The 14,070-nt window shown below is 47.1% G+C and overlaps 1 protein-coding gene across 1 annotated transcript in view; it reads left to right on the top strand.

Annotated features, from left to right (window-relative positions):
- The window catches only part of MTO1 (mitochondrial tRNA translation optimization 1), a 43,740-nt gene extending 40,396 nt beyond the window's left edge, over positions 1 to 3,344 (top strand). The window contains exons 12-13 of the mRNA XM_082260176.1: positions 1,881 to 2,038; positions 3,142 to 3,344. Of these exons, the coding sequence (XP_082116302.1) occupies positions 1,881 to 2,038; positions 3,142 to 3,300 (317 nt within the window). The 3' untranslated portion in view covers positions 3,301 to 3,344. The remainder of the gene's footprint in view (positions 1 to 1,880; positions 2,039 to 3,141) is intronic.
- The last annotated feature ends 10,726 nt before the right edge of the window (positions 3,345 to 14,070 follow it).

Genomic DNA, 14,070 nt, shown 5'->3' with positions numbered 1-14,070 from the left:
GTTAACCATCACATGACATCACTTCTGCAGTCGGCTGTTGTTGGCCGACAAAATTCGTGTGCAGTCTTTTGCAGTTTTCAACAGACACGACAGCCCTGGACAAAAGACGGCCGATCGTTCGGCTGACGATCGGTACGTGTGTACGGGGCTTTAGTCTCTAGGAGGAGCCGAGGTTTGAAGGAACTGCGCCACGCCTGTTTGCTACCACCCCATCAAGCCATTTTGATTAGGGATGCCCCTATACAATTTTTTTTTACGAGTACCAATTCTTTTTTTTTTTTTTTTTTAGTGCCGCAACTGTTTTGTTTTCACTTTAGCTGTCAGCAATGGTACAATGCATTGAAAAGTTTTTTTACAAATTAAATAATTATATATTTTTTTACATTTTGTGCTTTTTTCAATGTGAAACATGTAAATATGTGTTAAAGGTGTAAAAATGTTTAACAAAGCAAACTAAAAAAAAGGTTTAATTTTTAACTACTTCTGGACCGAAAGATTTTTGCCCCCTTAATGACCAGGCCATTTTTTGCGATTCGGCACTGCGTTACTTTAACGGACTATTGTGCGGTCGTGCGACGCTGTACCCAAATAAAATTGATGTCCTTTTTTCCAACAAATAGAGCTTTCTTTTGGTGGTATTTGATTTTATTTTTTGCGCTATAAACGAATAAAGAGCAACAATTCCGAAAGAAAAAAAAAAAGCAATATTTTTCACATTCATCTATATAAAATTTAAAAATCTATTTTTTTCATTCTTTTAGGCCAATTTGTATTCTGCTACATATTTTTGGTAAAAAAAAAAAAAAAAAATCCCAATAAGCGTATTTTGATTGGTTTGCGCAAAATTTATCTCGTCTACAAACTAGGGGAAAGATTTGTCTTTTTTTTCTTTTTTTACTAGTAATGGCGGCGATCTGCGATTCTTAGCAGGACTGCAACATTGCGGCGGACAGATTGGACCCTTAACTGACATTTTTGACACTTTTGGGGGGGACCAATGACATTACTACAGTAATCAGTGCTAAAGATATGTACGTTACTGTAATAATGACACTGGCAGGGAAGGGGTTAACACAGTGGGTGATCAAACGGTTAAGTGTGAGCCTAGGGGAGTGTTTTCTAACTGTATGGGGGAGGGACTTGTGAAATGACCATAGAGACCTGTGATCCTATATAGAAGGGTCACAGACGCTCTGTGATCATTTCAGAGAGAATAGCAGTCAGCTGTGTTTACAACATCTGACAGTCCTCTCTCAGCAGGGAGCGATCGCGGGTGCCCAGGGGCAATCTCGGCCGCCGGCCCCGTGGATCGGCATCTCTGCTGCCTAGTCGGGGCGGGAGCGTACCCTCCCCCAGTGAACAAAACTTCACTGTATGTTTTCAAATAGCATAACTTCTGTATCTTCAACTCCATCTAGTGGCCAAAATTCAGTATATTTTCTCTTTGATATATTTTAGAAAACAATACTGCATTTGGGCCACTAGATGGAGCTAATGATACAGGAGTTAATCTATTCCAACAATATGCAGTGAAATTTAGTTCAGCTTGCATGAATGTTTCTGACATTTGTGCAATTAATATTTTATAAATAGACCCCTTAGTCTCTCTTCATCTTTTGAATGCAGTCCTTGACTCCACTGGAAATATTTACCCTCTCTCTCTTTGTTCCTATCAGACCAGGGCAAGAAAAAAGGGGAATGCAGATCACTGGCATAGGTAGTCACAGGCAGCAATAAATATATATATATATATATATATATCTGATATTCTAACCTTTCCTAACTCTATCAATAAAAGGATAAAGTTTTGAGTGGAGTTTTGTTCGGAATCCATTATTTATTTGATAAGTAAACTTTTTTTTCCCTGGTTATCTTTTTAGCCATGTATGAAGTGCACATCGCTTTCCAGAAGAAGGATATCGCTGAAATTCGGAAAGATGAGTCTTTGACTTTGCCAGAAGATTTGGATTACATGAGCCTCGATGCCGTCCTGTCTTATGAAGTTCGAGAGAAACTGACGCAGAGTCGGCCTGAAACGGTAAGTTGGTCTTCCTTAAAGTGATTGTAAAGCTTCAGATTATTTTAAAATTAAAATTATAAACATGTCATACTTACCTGTTCTGTGCAGTTGGTTTTGCACAGAGCAGCCCTAAGCCTCCTCCTTTCAGGTCCCAGGCTAGTGCTCCTGGCTCCCCCTTCCCCCACCAAGTACCCCCAAAGAAAGTGGCTTGCTATGGGGGCACTCGTGCATGCTCGCTCCCGAGCCCTGCTCTGTGTGTCCATAAAACACACAGAGCTTGACTCGGCCCCACCCCCTGCTCCCTACTCACCGGCTGTGATTGAATGGCTCCCGCTGCTGTCTCTGAGCCAATGAGGAAGGAGAGCGAGAAGAGAGCTTCTGCTATCATGCAGATCGCTGGATCAAGGTCAGGCTTAGGTAGGTTTAGAGATTGCTGGGGGGGGGGGGGTGAGGGGGGAGCTACTTGCAGATGGTTTTTTACCTTAATGCAGAAAATGCATTAAGGTAAAAAAAAAACTACTGTCTTTACAAACACTTTTAACCTGTGGAGGGACCGGCTCCCGATCATGTGACCATTGTGACAGCCAGTCACAGTGGTCACATGATCGCCGATCCTTTCCACCCCGAGCTTTCAGAACTTATTTAAGGGATGCCAGGGAGGTGATAAAGGGCTTGAAGGGGTTAAAATAATTAGAATTATTAGACTCTTTGCAATTGCTTTACCATCCTGTCCGTGTGTGTGTGTTCTAGTTACAGGGTTGCAGTATTAACCAATAGGAAATTGCATTTTAGCAACTTTGGCTCCCATTGCTGTCAGTCAGATTCTGTGACGAGGTGGGGGGGGGGGTCACGGCCAAGCCACGTTGTCAGTGTCTATAGATGCAGGCAGTGTGGCTCGGGATCAAACTTGCATGAGAGTCCCCATAGAAAGCGGCTTTCTATGGGGGAATTTGGCGAAGAGGAGAAGCCAGAAGCACCAGCGGGGGACCCCAGAAAAAGAGGATCAGGGCCGCTCTGTGCAAAACCATTACAAGAGCAGGTAAGTATAACATGTTTATTCTTTTATAAAAAAAAAAAAAAAATGAAAGCCATACGATCACTTAAATAAACTTTCTTTATAGATCGGAGCAGCTTCTCGCATTCAAGGAATGACCCCTGCCGCCATATTGAATTTGCTTCGTTATGTCAAATACGGCAACCGGCGAGTGAATAAACCAAGGCCGTATGTGGAAAGAGGACCTGTCGTAGAAACCAACACTCTTCAGCAGCACCAAGTATAGAACACAGCCAAAGAACTTGTCTACAGACTGTTACATGTACTGGGTGGGGGTTAATGGGGGCTGTGGGTGTACTTTACTCTCCTATAAGTTATTGCTGCAGCACCAATACAAGGAGTGCTTTTCTGTAATATAAAATAAAGCTGAAGTTCCACTTTAAGCATTTATCATGTATCAAAACACGCACAAAAATAAATTTCGTCCGGCAAGAGTGCATCCTGCTTCACTGACTGCTATAATAAAGTGGAGGGGTGAGACTCCGGCTTCAGCGGGAAAAATGTATATCCTTGCGGGCAGGGTTTACTGCTGAATATAATATAAATAGATTAATAGCTGTCATTTTATTGGCTGATAATAAAATATTGTTCTGTTCATCATGTGTATTCTTTATTTGGGAATGTCATGAAAGCGATACTGACACCTTTAAAAAAAAAAAAAAAAAGTTCTACAAAGCGACGTTAATTGTACTTACCTGTGTTTTTCCATATTTATAGAATCCTTGCTCTTTTGTGTGAATAGTGACTGGGGCAGATCAGGCTTTCTCCTTCTTTCCATGTCTAGTTTGTCAACATGAGAAATACAGTGCATGGTCCCTAAGATGGTCAGTGGAAGGAATTGGTGGGAGGCCTGATAAGTGCAAGAACCCTTGGATAGCTTGGCCTAGAGGCAACCCATTCAATTCTGTGGTGGACGGCTTGGCTCAGTGGCCGTCCATTTACTTCTATGGTGGACAGCTTGGGATAGAGGCCAGTCCATTTACTTCTATTGTGGGCAACTTGGGATAGAGGCCAGTTTATTTACTTCTATGGTGGACAGCTTGGGATAGAGACCAGTCCATTTACTTCTATGGTGGACAGCTTGGGATAGGGGCCAGTTTATTTACTTCTATTGTGGGCAACTTGGGATAGGGGCCAGTTTATTTACTTCTATGGTGGACAGCTTGGGATAGAGGCCAGTTTATTTACTTCTATGGTGGACAGCTTGGATAGAGGCCAGTTTATTTACTTCTATGGTGGACAGCTTGGATAGAGGCCAGTTTATTTACTTCTATGATGGGCAACTTGGGATAGAAGCCAGTTTATTTACTTCTATGGTGGACAGCTTGGGATAGAGGCCAGTTTATTTACTTCTATGGTGGACAGCTTGGGATAGAGGCCAGTTTATTTACTTCTATGATGGGCAACTTGGGATAGAGGCCAGTTTATTTACTTCTATGATGGGCAACTTGGGATAGAGGCCAGTTTATTTACTTCTATGGCGGCCAGCTTGGGATAGAGGCCAGTTTATTTACTTCTATGGTGGACAACTTGGGATAGAGGCTATAGTCCATTTACTTCTATGATGGACAGCTTGGCTCACTGGCTGCTCATTCACATGTATGGTGGACAGCTTGGTTCCACAGCCACATTCACTTCTGTGGTGGACAACTTGGTTCCACGGCAACTCATTCAATCCTATGGTGGACAGCTTGGTTCCACGGCCACTAATTCATGTCTATGGTGGAAAGCTTGGATTCACAGCCACATTCACTTCTATGGTGGACAGCTTGGTACAACGGCAACTCATTCAATTCTATGATGGACAGCTTGGTTCCACGGTCACTAAATCACTTTTATGGTGGACAGCTTGATTCCACAACCACTTATTCATGTCTATTGTGGACAGCTTGGTTCCACAGCCACTCATGCACTTTTATGGTGGTCAGCCTGGTTCCACAGCTGCATACTAACTGACAGCTTAGCTCAATGGCTGTCTATTCACTTCTGTGGTGGACATCTTGGTTCTGCAGTCACTCATTCAATTCTATGGTGGACAGCTTGGTACCTCACCCACTTATTCCCTTCTAAGGTAGACACCTTAGGTTTGTGACTGTCCATTTACTCCTGTGGTGGATAGCTTGGTTCTACAGCCAATCATTCACTCTATGCTGGACAACTGGATTCTGCTTGGCTTAATGGTTATTCATTCACTTCTATGGTGGACAGCTTGGTTCCACAGCAATTCATTGAATTCTATGGTGGACAGCTTGGTTCCACAGGCCACTAATTCACTTTCATGGCTGATAGCTTGATTCCACGTCAACCTATTCACGTTTATGGTGGACAGCTTGGTTCCACAGCACCTCATGCACTTCTATGGTGGACAGCCTGGTTCCACAGCACCTCATGCACTTCTATGGTGGACAGCCTGGTTCCACAGCACCTCATGCACTTCTATGGTGGACAGCCTGGTTCCACAGCCACTCATGCACTTCTATGGTGGACAGCCTGGTTCCACAGCACCTCATGCACTTCTATGGTGGACAGCCTAGTTCCACAGCCACTCATGCACTTCTATGGTGGACAGCCTGGTTCCACAGCCACTCATGCACTTCTATGGTGGACAGCCTGGTTCCACAGCACCTCATGCACTTCTATGGTGGACAGTCTGATTCCACAACAACTCATGCACTTCTATGGTGGACAGCCTGGTTCCACAGCTGCTTACTCACTGACAGCTTAACTCAATGGCTGCCCATTCACTTCTATGGTGGACATCTTGGTTCTGCAGTCACTCATTCAATTCTATGGTGGACAGCTTGGTACCTCAGCCACTTATTCCCTTCTAAGGTAGACACCTTCGCTCTGTGGCTGTCCATATACTCCTGTGGTGGATAGCTTGGTTCTGCAGCCAATCGTTCACTCTATGCTGGACAACTGTATTCTGCTTGGCTTAATGGTTATTTTTATTCACTTCTATGGTGGACAGCTTGGCTCAGTAGCTATCCATTCACTTCTGTGGTTGACAGCTTGACTCACCAGCTGCGCATTCACTTCTATGGCACAAAGGATCGACCGAGTGTAGGCACTGTGTTCACCTCAAGAGAAAATTAGCAGTTAACCCATGCAGTGAAGGCGCAGCCCCACTGCATGGGAAAAAAATGTTATGCCTGGAGTTTGGCTTTAAGCATGGTATGCTACAGGCCTCCATTGTGGCACAAAACTGGGTCTGGCTAAGCTGTTTAAAAAGGTAAACCTCGAACTAGAACTAAAGGATATTTTTTTTTTTGATTTTGGATAGAGTAAAGGCGAGTTATAATCCCAGTCATTTTTTTTTTGCTATGGGGGTTTCATTGGGGAAATTTCCCTTCACTTCCTGTCCCATAGTTAAAACAGGAAGTGAGAGGGAATCCCTCCAAAGTGAGGTTATCCCTGGTCATCACCAGAACTAGTGTCCTCATTGGAAGATTTCCCCTCTATTGCTGTCTGGTGGCAAACCAAAATTTGTGATTTTCTTTCATTTTCACTCTTGGTGACCGGGGTCCTAATCCCCCTCCACTCTTATCAAAAAGGAAAAAAAATGAAGTTTTCCCTGTAGTTATAATTTAACCCTTTTACTGCCATGTATGAATGTGATATGTCGGAACAGAACTGTGTACAGCTGGCTGGCTCTATAGCCTTTATGCCAGGGATGTTCAAACTATGGCCCTCCAGCTGTTCAGGAACTACAATTCCCATCATGCCTAGGTATGTCTGTGAATTTCAGAGATTTGCAATGCCTCACGGGATGTGCAGTTCCGCAACAGCTGGAGGGCCGTTGTTTGGACACCCCTGCTTTATGCAATCCCTTGGGCTATTTCAGCACCGGCACAAATGACAGCAGCAGGAATCTGACGACTTCTGCTGCTACTGTGAGTGGCTGACTGCGGCCGCTGAGCCCGTTCACTATATTGACTTCACCAGTGGCCCCAGCTATTCACTGTTGTCTGTACAGCCAGCAATTACCTGTGGGGATTGCTGCTGGATGCACTGGGCAATGGGGGCAGAGGCAGAGTCAAAGTGAATGTGCACTCAGCACATTGGGTGGGGGAATAAGACAAGGCTGCTGGAGTTATTAGAGAGGCGTCGGCTGCTAACCGCTTTTTAGGTAGAAGGGTACAATGATGAGGGCTGTGGGGTGCAAAGGTCAGAGCTGAGGAGAGGGGGTGCAGAAGAAATATGTGGATGGGGGGATACAAGAGGTAAGGAGCTGTGGAAGAGAGATACAAAGCTTAGCTGTTTAATGTGTGTGTGTGTGGGGGGGGGGTTGCAAAGATAAGCTGTGGAACAAGGACAATGTGAGCTGTGGGCAGGGGTTAGCTACAGTAAGGGAGGAAGTGTGCAAAGGTGAGCTGTGGTTGGGGCTGCAGGTGTGAGATGGGAAAGGAGGGAGGGGGTGCAGGTGTGAGATGGGGAAGGAGGGAGGGGGTGCAGGTGTGAGATGGGGAATGAGGGGGGAAGTGTGTGGAGGTGAGCTGTGGTTGGGAGAGTAGGTGTGAGATGGGGAAGGAGGGGGGAAGTGTGTGGAGGTGAGCTGTGGTTGGGAGAGTAGGTGTGAGATGGGGAAGGAGGGGGGAAGTGTGTGGAGGTGAGATGGGGAAGGAGGGGGGGAGTGTATGGAGGTGAGCTGTGGTTGGGAGTGTAGGTGTGAGATGCGGAAGGGGGGGGAGTGTGTGGAGGTGAGCTGTAGTTGGGGGTGCAGGTGTGAGATGGGAAAGGAGGGAGGGGGGAGTGTGTGTAGGTGAGCTGTGGTTGGGGGTGCAGGTGTGAGATGCGGAAGGGGGGGGAGTGTGTGTAGGTGAGCTGTGGTTGGGGGTGCAGGTGTGAGATGCGGAAGGGGGGAGGAGTGTGTGGAGGTGAGCTGTGGTTGGGGGTGTAGGTGTGAGATGGGGAATGAGGGGAAGTGTGTGGAGGTGAGCTGTGGTTGGGGGTGGAGGTGTGAGATGCGGAAGGGGGGAGTGTGTGGAGGTGAGCTGTGGTTGGGGGTGTAGGTGTGAGATGGGGAATGAGGGGAAGTGTGTGGAGGTGAGCTGTGGTTGGGGGTGGAGGTGTGAGATGCGGAAGGGGGGGGGGAGTGTGTGTAGGTGAGCTGTGGTTGGGGGTGCAGGTGTGAGATGGGGAATGAGGGGGAAGTGTGTGGAGGTGAGCTGTGGTTGGGGTGGAGGTGTGAGATGCGGAAGGGGGGAGTGTGTGGAGGTGAGCTGTGGTTGGGGGTGTAGGTGTGAGATGGGGAATGAGGGGGAAGTGTGTGGAGGTGAGCTGTTGGGGGTGCAGGTGTGAGATGGGGAAGGAGGGGGGAAGTGTGTGGAGGTGAGCTGTGGTTGGGGGTGCTGGTGTGAGATGGGGAATGAGGGGGGAAGTGTGTGGAGGTGAGCTGTGGTTGGGGGTGCAGGTGTGAGATGGGGAGTGTGTGTAGGTGAGCTGTGGTTGGGGGTGTAGGTGTGAGATGGGGAAGGGTGGGTGTGGAGGTGAGCTGTTGGGGGTGCAGGTGTGAGATGGGGAATGAGGGGGGAAGTGTGTGGAGGTGAGCTGTGGTTGGGGGTGTAGGTGTGAGATGGGGAATAAGGGGGGAAGTGTGTGGAGGTGAGCTGTGGTTGGGAGTGTAGGTGTGAGATGGGGAATGAGGGGGAAGTGTGTGGAGGTGAGCTGTTGGGAGTGTAGGTGTGAGATGGGGAATGAGGGGGGAAGTGTGTGGGGGTGAGCTGTTGGGGGTGCAGGTGTGAGATGCGGAAGGAGGGAGGGAAGTGTGTGGAGGTGAGCTGTGGTTGGGGTCACAGGTGTGAAATGTGGAAGGGGGGGGGGAGTGTGCGGAGGGGAGCTTTGGTCGGGGTGCAAATGTAAGATGAGGGGGGGGGGTGGAGTGTGTGGAGATAAGTTTCAGTGGGGTATTGGGTTGCAGATGGGGAAAGCATAGGTGAGCTTTGGACGGTGTGCAGAGGTGATCTTTGGTTCGGGGTTCAGAGGTAGGCTTTGGAAAGGGAAAATGTTGAGTTGTGGATAGTGGGGTGCAGAGGTGTGCTGCGGGCGGGGAGGTGTTGAAGCTGTGAATGGGGTGCAGAGGTGTGCTGCGGGAGGGGAGGTGTAGAAGTTGTGAATGGGGTGCAGAGGTGTGCTGCGGGAGGGGAGTTGTAGAAGTTGTGAATGGGGTGCAGAGGTGTGCTGCAGGCGGGGAGGTGTAGAAGTTGTGAATGGGGTGCAGAGGTGTGCTGCGGGAGGGGAGGTGTAGAAGTTGTGAATGGGGTGCAGAGGTGTGCTGCGGGCGGGGAGGTGTAGAAGTTGTGAATGGGGTGCAGAGGTGTGCTGCGGTCGGGAAGGTGTAGAAGTTGTGAATGGGGTGCAGAGGTGTGCTGCGGTTGGGAAGGTGTAGAAGTTGTGAATGGGGTGCGGAGGTGTGCTGCGGGAGGGGAGGTGTAGAAGTTGTGAATGGGGTGCAGAGGTGTGCTGCGGTCGGGAAGGTGTAGAAGTTGTGAATGGGGTGCAGAGGTGTGCTGCGGGCGGGGAGGTGTAGAAGTTGTGAATGGGGTGCAGAGGTGTGCTGCGGGCGGGGAGGTGTAGAAGTTGTGAATGGGGTGCAGAGGTGTGCTGCGGGAGGGGAGGTGTAGAAGTGAGCTGTGAATGAAGGTTGCAGAGGTGAATGATAGGTGTTGCTTTTTTACAAGGGTTAAAGATTTTTTATTGGATGGGGAGGGGCATGCGCAGCATACAAAGTTCAGTGGTCAATAGTATGCAATGCAGCAGTTAGGATTTTGTAGCAGGGGTATTCAGGGGGACAGCTCTGTACGGGGCGGAAGGGAAATCTGGCCTTTGAGATATACACTCCTGAACCCTGCACTCTGTGTGTACCAGACTACAGAACCCTGCCCTGCATGGGGACCATTTATATATATATATATATTAGATTGTAAGCTCCTCTGAGCAGGGCCCTCTTGTATTTTATTGTATTGTAACTGTACTGTCTTCTTTTTATATTGTAAAGTGCTGTGTAAACTGTTGGCGCTATATAAATCCTGTATAATAATAATAGTAATGATTGATAGCCTGAGAGTTTGTCCATTTTTAAACTATACCCAGCGCTGTCTACACCCGGGCAAGTTCTTCGCTGGCCTTCGGGTCTCCGGTGCCGGCATGTCTTCCCCGGGAAGCTGGCTGGGACTCTTTGCGGCTTCACAGCCGGCCCGCTGTGCATGCTTGAGTCGCGCAGCACTTTGTGAATACACCCGCAGCCTCCTGGGACCTGTGACATGTCCCCTGAGGTTGCAGGCTGGGGGGTAGATTTGCCCGGGTGGTTTGAGCGACCTAACAAAAACTAGGTACCCACACCAACCCCTCTCCAAAATGAAATTGATCCAAAAGTGGAGGAGGAGGGGGAAGGGAGGACAAAGATCGGGACATCCATTTTTAGGTGAGTCACTCCCTCCCCTGGCTCACATTTAAGATAATAAATGTTATTCTACATCACTAACCCAGATTTGAAATACCAACCCAATCGTTCTTTGTTCCTCCCAAGACCTCCTGCTCTCTATCTCCCTCATCACTTCATCCCATGCTCACCTCCAGGACTTTTCCAGAGCTTCTCCCATCCTGTGGAACTCCCTACCCCAATCTGTCTGATTATCTCCTCTGCTTTTAGAGGATCCCTGAAAACCCTCCTCTTCAGAGAAGCCTATCCTACACACAACTGTACATCTATTTTCCCCATCATATCATCCCCCACAGTCATTACCTTTTGTATCACTTGACCCTCCCTCCTAGATTGTAAGCTCTAAGGAGCAGGGCCTTCCGATTCCTCCTGTATTGAATTGTATTGTAATTGTACTGTCTGCCCTCATGGTGTAAAGAGCTGCGCAAACTGTTGGCGCTATATAAACCCTGTATAATAATATTAATCTGGATGCTGCCCGTTTACTTCTTTAATGGACAGGTTGACCCAGCGGGCCGTGTGATAGGAGACATCCTGGAACTTCCAAATTCACGTCAAATAGCTGGACAGTCCTGGGATTTGGGGAGAATGGATTCATTAAAGCGTTTGTTACCCCAACACTTCATATTCCTGATATGTGCCTGCTGTACCATGTACTTGTATGAGGAAGTCTCCAATTCTCTCTGTATTGCTTCCTTTGTGTGAAATTCCTGCCAGTCCCTTTGCTTTCCTGTTAAAAACTGACCACACTAAGCAGGAGAGCACAGCGTGGTCAGTTCTCTAGCTATTCTGGAAACTCAGTGTGCTCTCCTCCAATGATCAGACTCGTGCTGACACCCCCCTCCCCGTACACAGCCATTTACTGAGTAGCTCAGTGTGCTGTTGTTTTTCTCCTCCCCCAGCTCTTGCAGGTGAGAACAAAGGGAATGTGATTACTTATGAAAAAATGGAAAAATGCATTTATTATGTTTTTTTGTATCACTATAAAAAATGTTTTGCGTTTCATTTCTATTTTAAACTGAATGCGTTGTTTTACAAGGTGATCGTTTACAGTCACTTTAAACCACCTGTACATATACTGCGGCAGGTTGGCTCTGTCACGTGAAACAAAGTAACTCTACGTTGTATTGCAGGACTCGAAGAGGGGGCACAACGCACCCATTTACCAAAGTGGCAGCTGATCTGCGGGTCAGGCGGCCGCGATTGCCGCTGGGCTCCCCGTGGAGACAGAACGGTGGTCTGCCGTTGTAAACACAGCAGACCGCTGTTCTGTCAGCTATGAACACAGGTCTCTGTGTTCATTCCATAAGCCCATCCCCCCCCCCCCAAAGGTTAGAAAGCACCCCCTAGGCCTAGGCTCACACTTAACCCTTTGATCTCCCCTGGTGTTAACCCCTTCCCTGCCAGTGTCATTATTACAGTAACAGTGCATATTTTTAGCACTAATTACTGCAGTAATGTCACTGGTCCCCCCAAAAGTGTCAAAAATGTCAGTTAGGGGTCCGATCTGTCCGCCGCAATGTCGCAGTCCCGCTAAAAATTGCTGATCGCCGCCATTACTAGTAAAAACAAAAAATAATAAAAATGACAAATCTTTCCCCTTGTTTGTGGATAACTTTTGCACAAACCGATCAAAATACGCTTATTGGGATTTTTTACCAAAAATATGTAGAAGAATCCAAATTGGCCTAAAATGATGAAAAAATTTGATTTTTTACATTTTTTTTATTGGGAATGTTTTATGGCAGAAAGTGAAAATATTGTTTTTTTTTTTTTCAGCAGAATACAAATTGGCCTAAAATGATAAAGAAATTAGATTTTTTTTTTTTATTGGGAATGTTTTATAGCAGAAAGCAATATTTTTTTTTCAAAATTGTCGCTCTTTGTTGTTTATAGCGCAAAAAATAAAAACCGCACAGGTGATTAAATACCACCAAAAGAAATCTCTATTTGTGGGGGAAAAAAGATCATCAATAATGCTGTAGCGCAAAAAAAAAAAAAATGGTCTGGTCATTAACCACTTAAGCCCCGGAAGATTTTACCCCCTTCCTGACCAGGGGGTATTTTGCGATTTGGCACTGCGTGACTTTAACGGACAATTGGGCGGTCGTACGACGCTGTACCTAAACGAATTTGACGTCCTTTTTTTCCCACAAACAGAGCTTTCTTTTGGTGGTATTTGATCACCTGTGCGATTTTTTGATCATGCGCTATAAACAAAAAAAGAGCGTCAATTTTGCAAAAATAACAATATTTTTCAAATTTTTTTATATGAAATTCCCCCCCAAAAAAAAGTAAAAATCAAAATTTTTTAACATTTTCGGCGGATTTGTTTTATGCTACCTATGTTTGGTAAAAAAAATTGCAAAAAGCGTATTTTGATTGGTTTGCGCAAAAGTTATCGCGTTTACTAACAAAGGGAAAGATTTTTGTCATTTTTGTTGTTTTTTTTTTTAACGAGTAATGGCGGCGATCTGCGTTTTTTTTTGCGGTACTGCGACATTGCGGGGGACAGATCGGACCCTTGACTGACATTTTTGACACTTTTGGGGTTACCAGTGACATTACTACAGTAATCAGTGCTATACATATGCACTGTTACTGTAAAAATACACTGGCAGTGAAGGGGTTAACTTTATTTGAGAGGGAGGGGCTGTGTGTGTCCCTAGGGGCGTGATTCTAACTGTGATTGGCTGTCTGTTGAGCTGTAGTTACACTGATCAACGGTCCTACATAGTAGAACCGTATGATCAGTGTTTCTACACAGGGGAGAATGACAGGAGGCTTGTTTACACAAGCCGCCTGCCTTTCTCCCTCTCCCCCGCTGATCGCAGAGTGAGCGGCGGACATCGTCACTTTGCCTGTGAGGGGCTGACCGCCGCAGTAAATCTACTTGCGGCGGTCGGCAAGCGGTTAAGAGGGCAAATCCTTCCGGTCCAGAACTGGTTAAAGGATAATGGGATTCCAGCATAGCGTGGGAGCGGGGGGGTTGGGTCCAGTGTAAGTTCACCTTACAGATTTTCTGCAAAGGTGAACTTACACTGGACCCAACCCCGGTCCCGCTATGCTGGGGTCCCATGATCCTCCACTGTGAGACATCAGGTCGCCGATCCACCCGTCAGGGGATTTAACCGGTTGCCGACCGCCGCACGACTATATACTGCGGCGGTCAGCCCCGGCTAGGCAGAGTGACGTACCGGTACGTCACTTGCCTGTCACTTCCTTGTGAGCCAATAGCGGGCGAGCGTGCGCGCGCCCGCTGCGGCTCGTTCACAGGGAAGTTAGTGCGTGTGACCGGCGGACCCGATGTCCGCCGGTCACTCGCCGATCGTCGGTACAGAGGGAGAAAGTCAGGCGGCTGATGTAAACAAGCCGCCTGTCATTCTCCCCTGTGTAGAAACAGTGATCAGACAGTTCTACTATGTAGGACCGTTGATCACTGTTCCTACACTAGTAGCCACAGCCAATCACAGTAGAAAGCACGCCCCTAGGGACACACTTAACCCCTCCCTCTCCAATACAGTTAACCCCTTCCCTGCCAGTGTCATTTTTACA

This window comes from Pelophylax lessonae (genome assembly GCF_965119305.1).
Source record: "Pelophylax lessonae genome assembly, chromosome: 6".
Lineage (NCBI taxonomy): Eukaryota > Metazoa > Chordata > Amphibia > Anura > Ranidae > Pelophylax > Pelophylax lessonae.
Note: the sequence above shows the minus strand (reverse complement) of the source record. Positions and strands in the feature narration are given on the sequence as shown.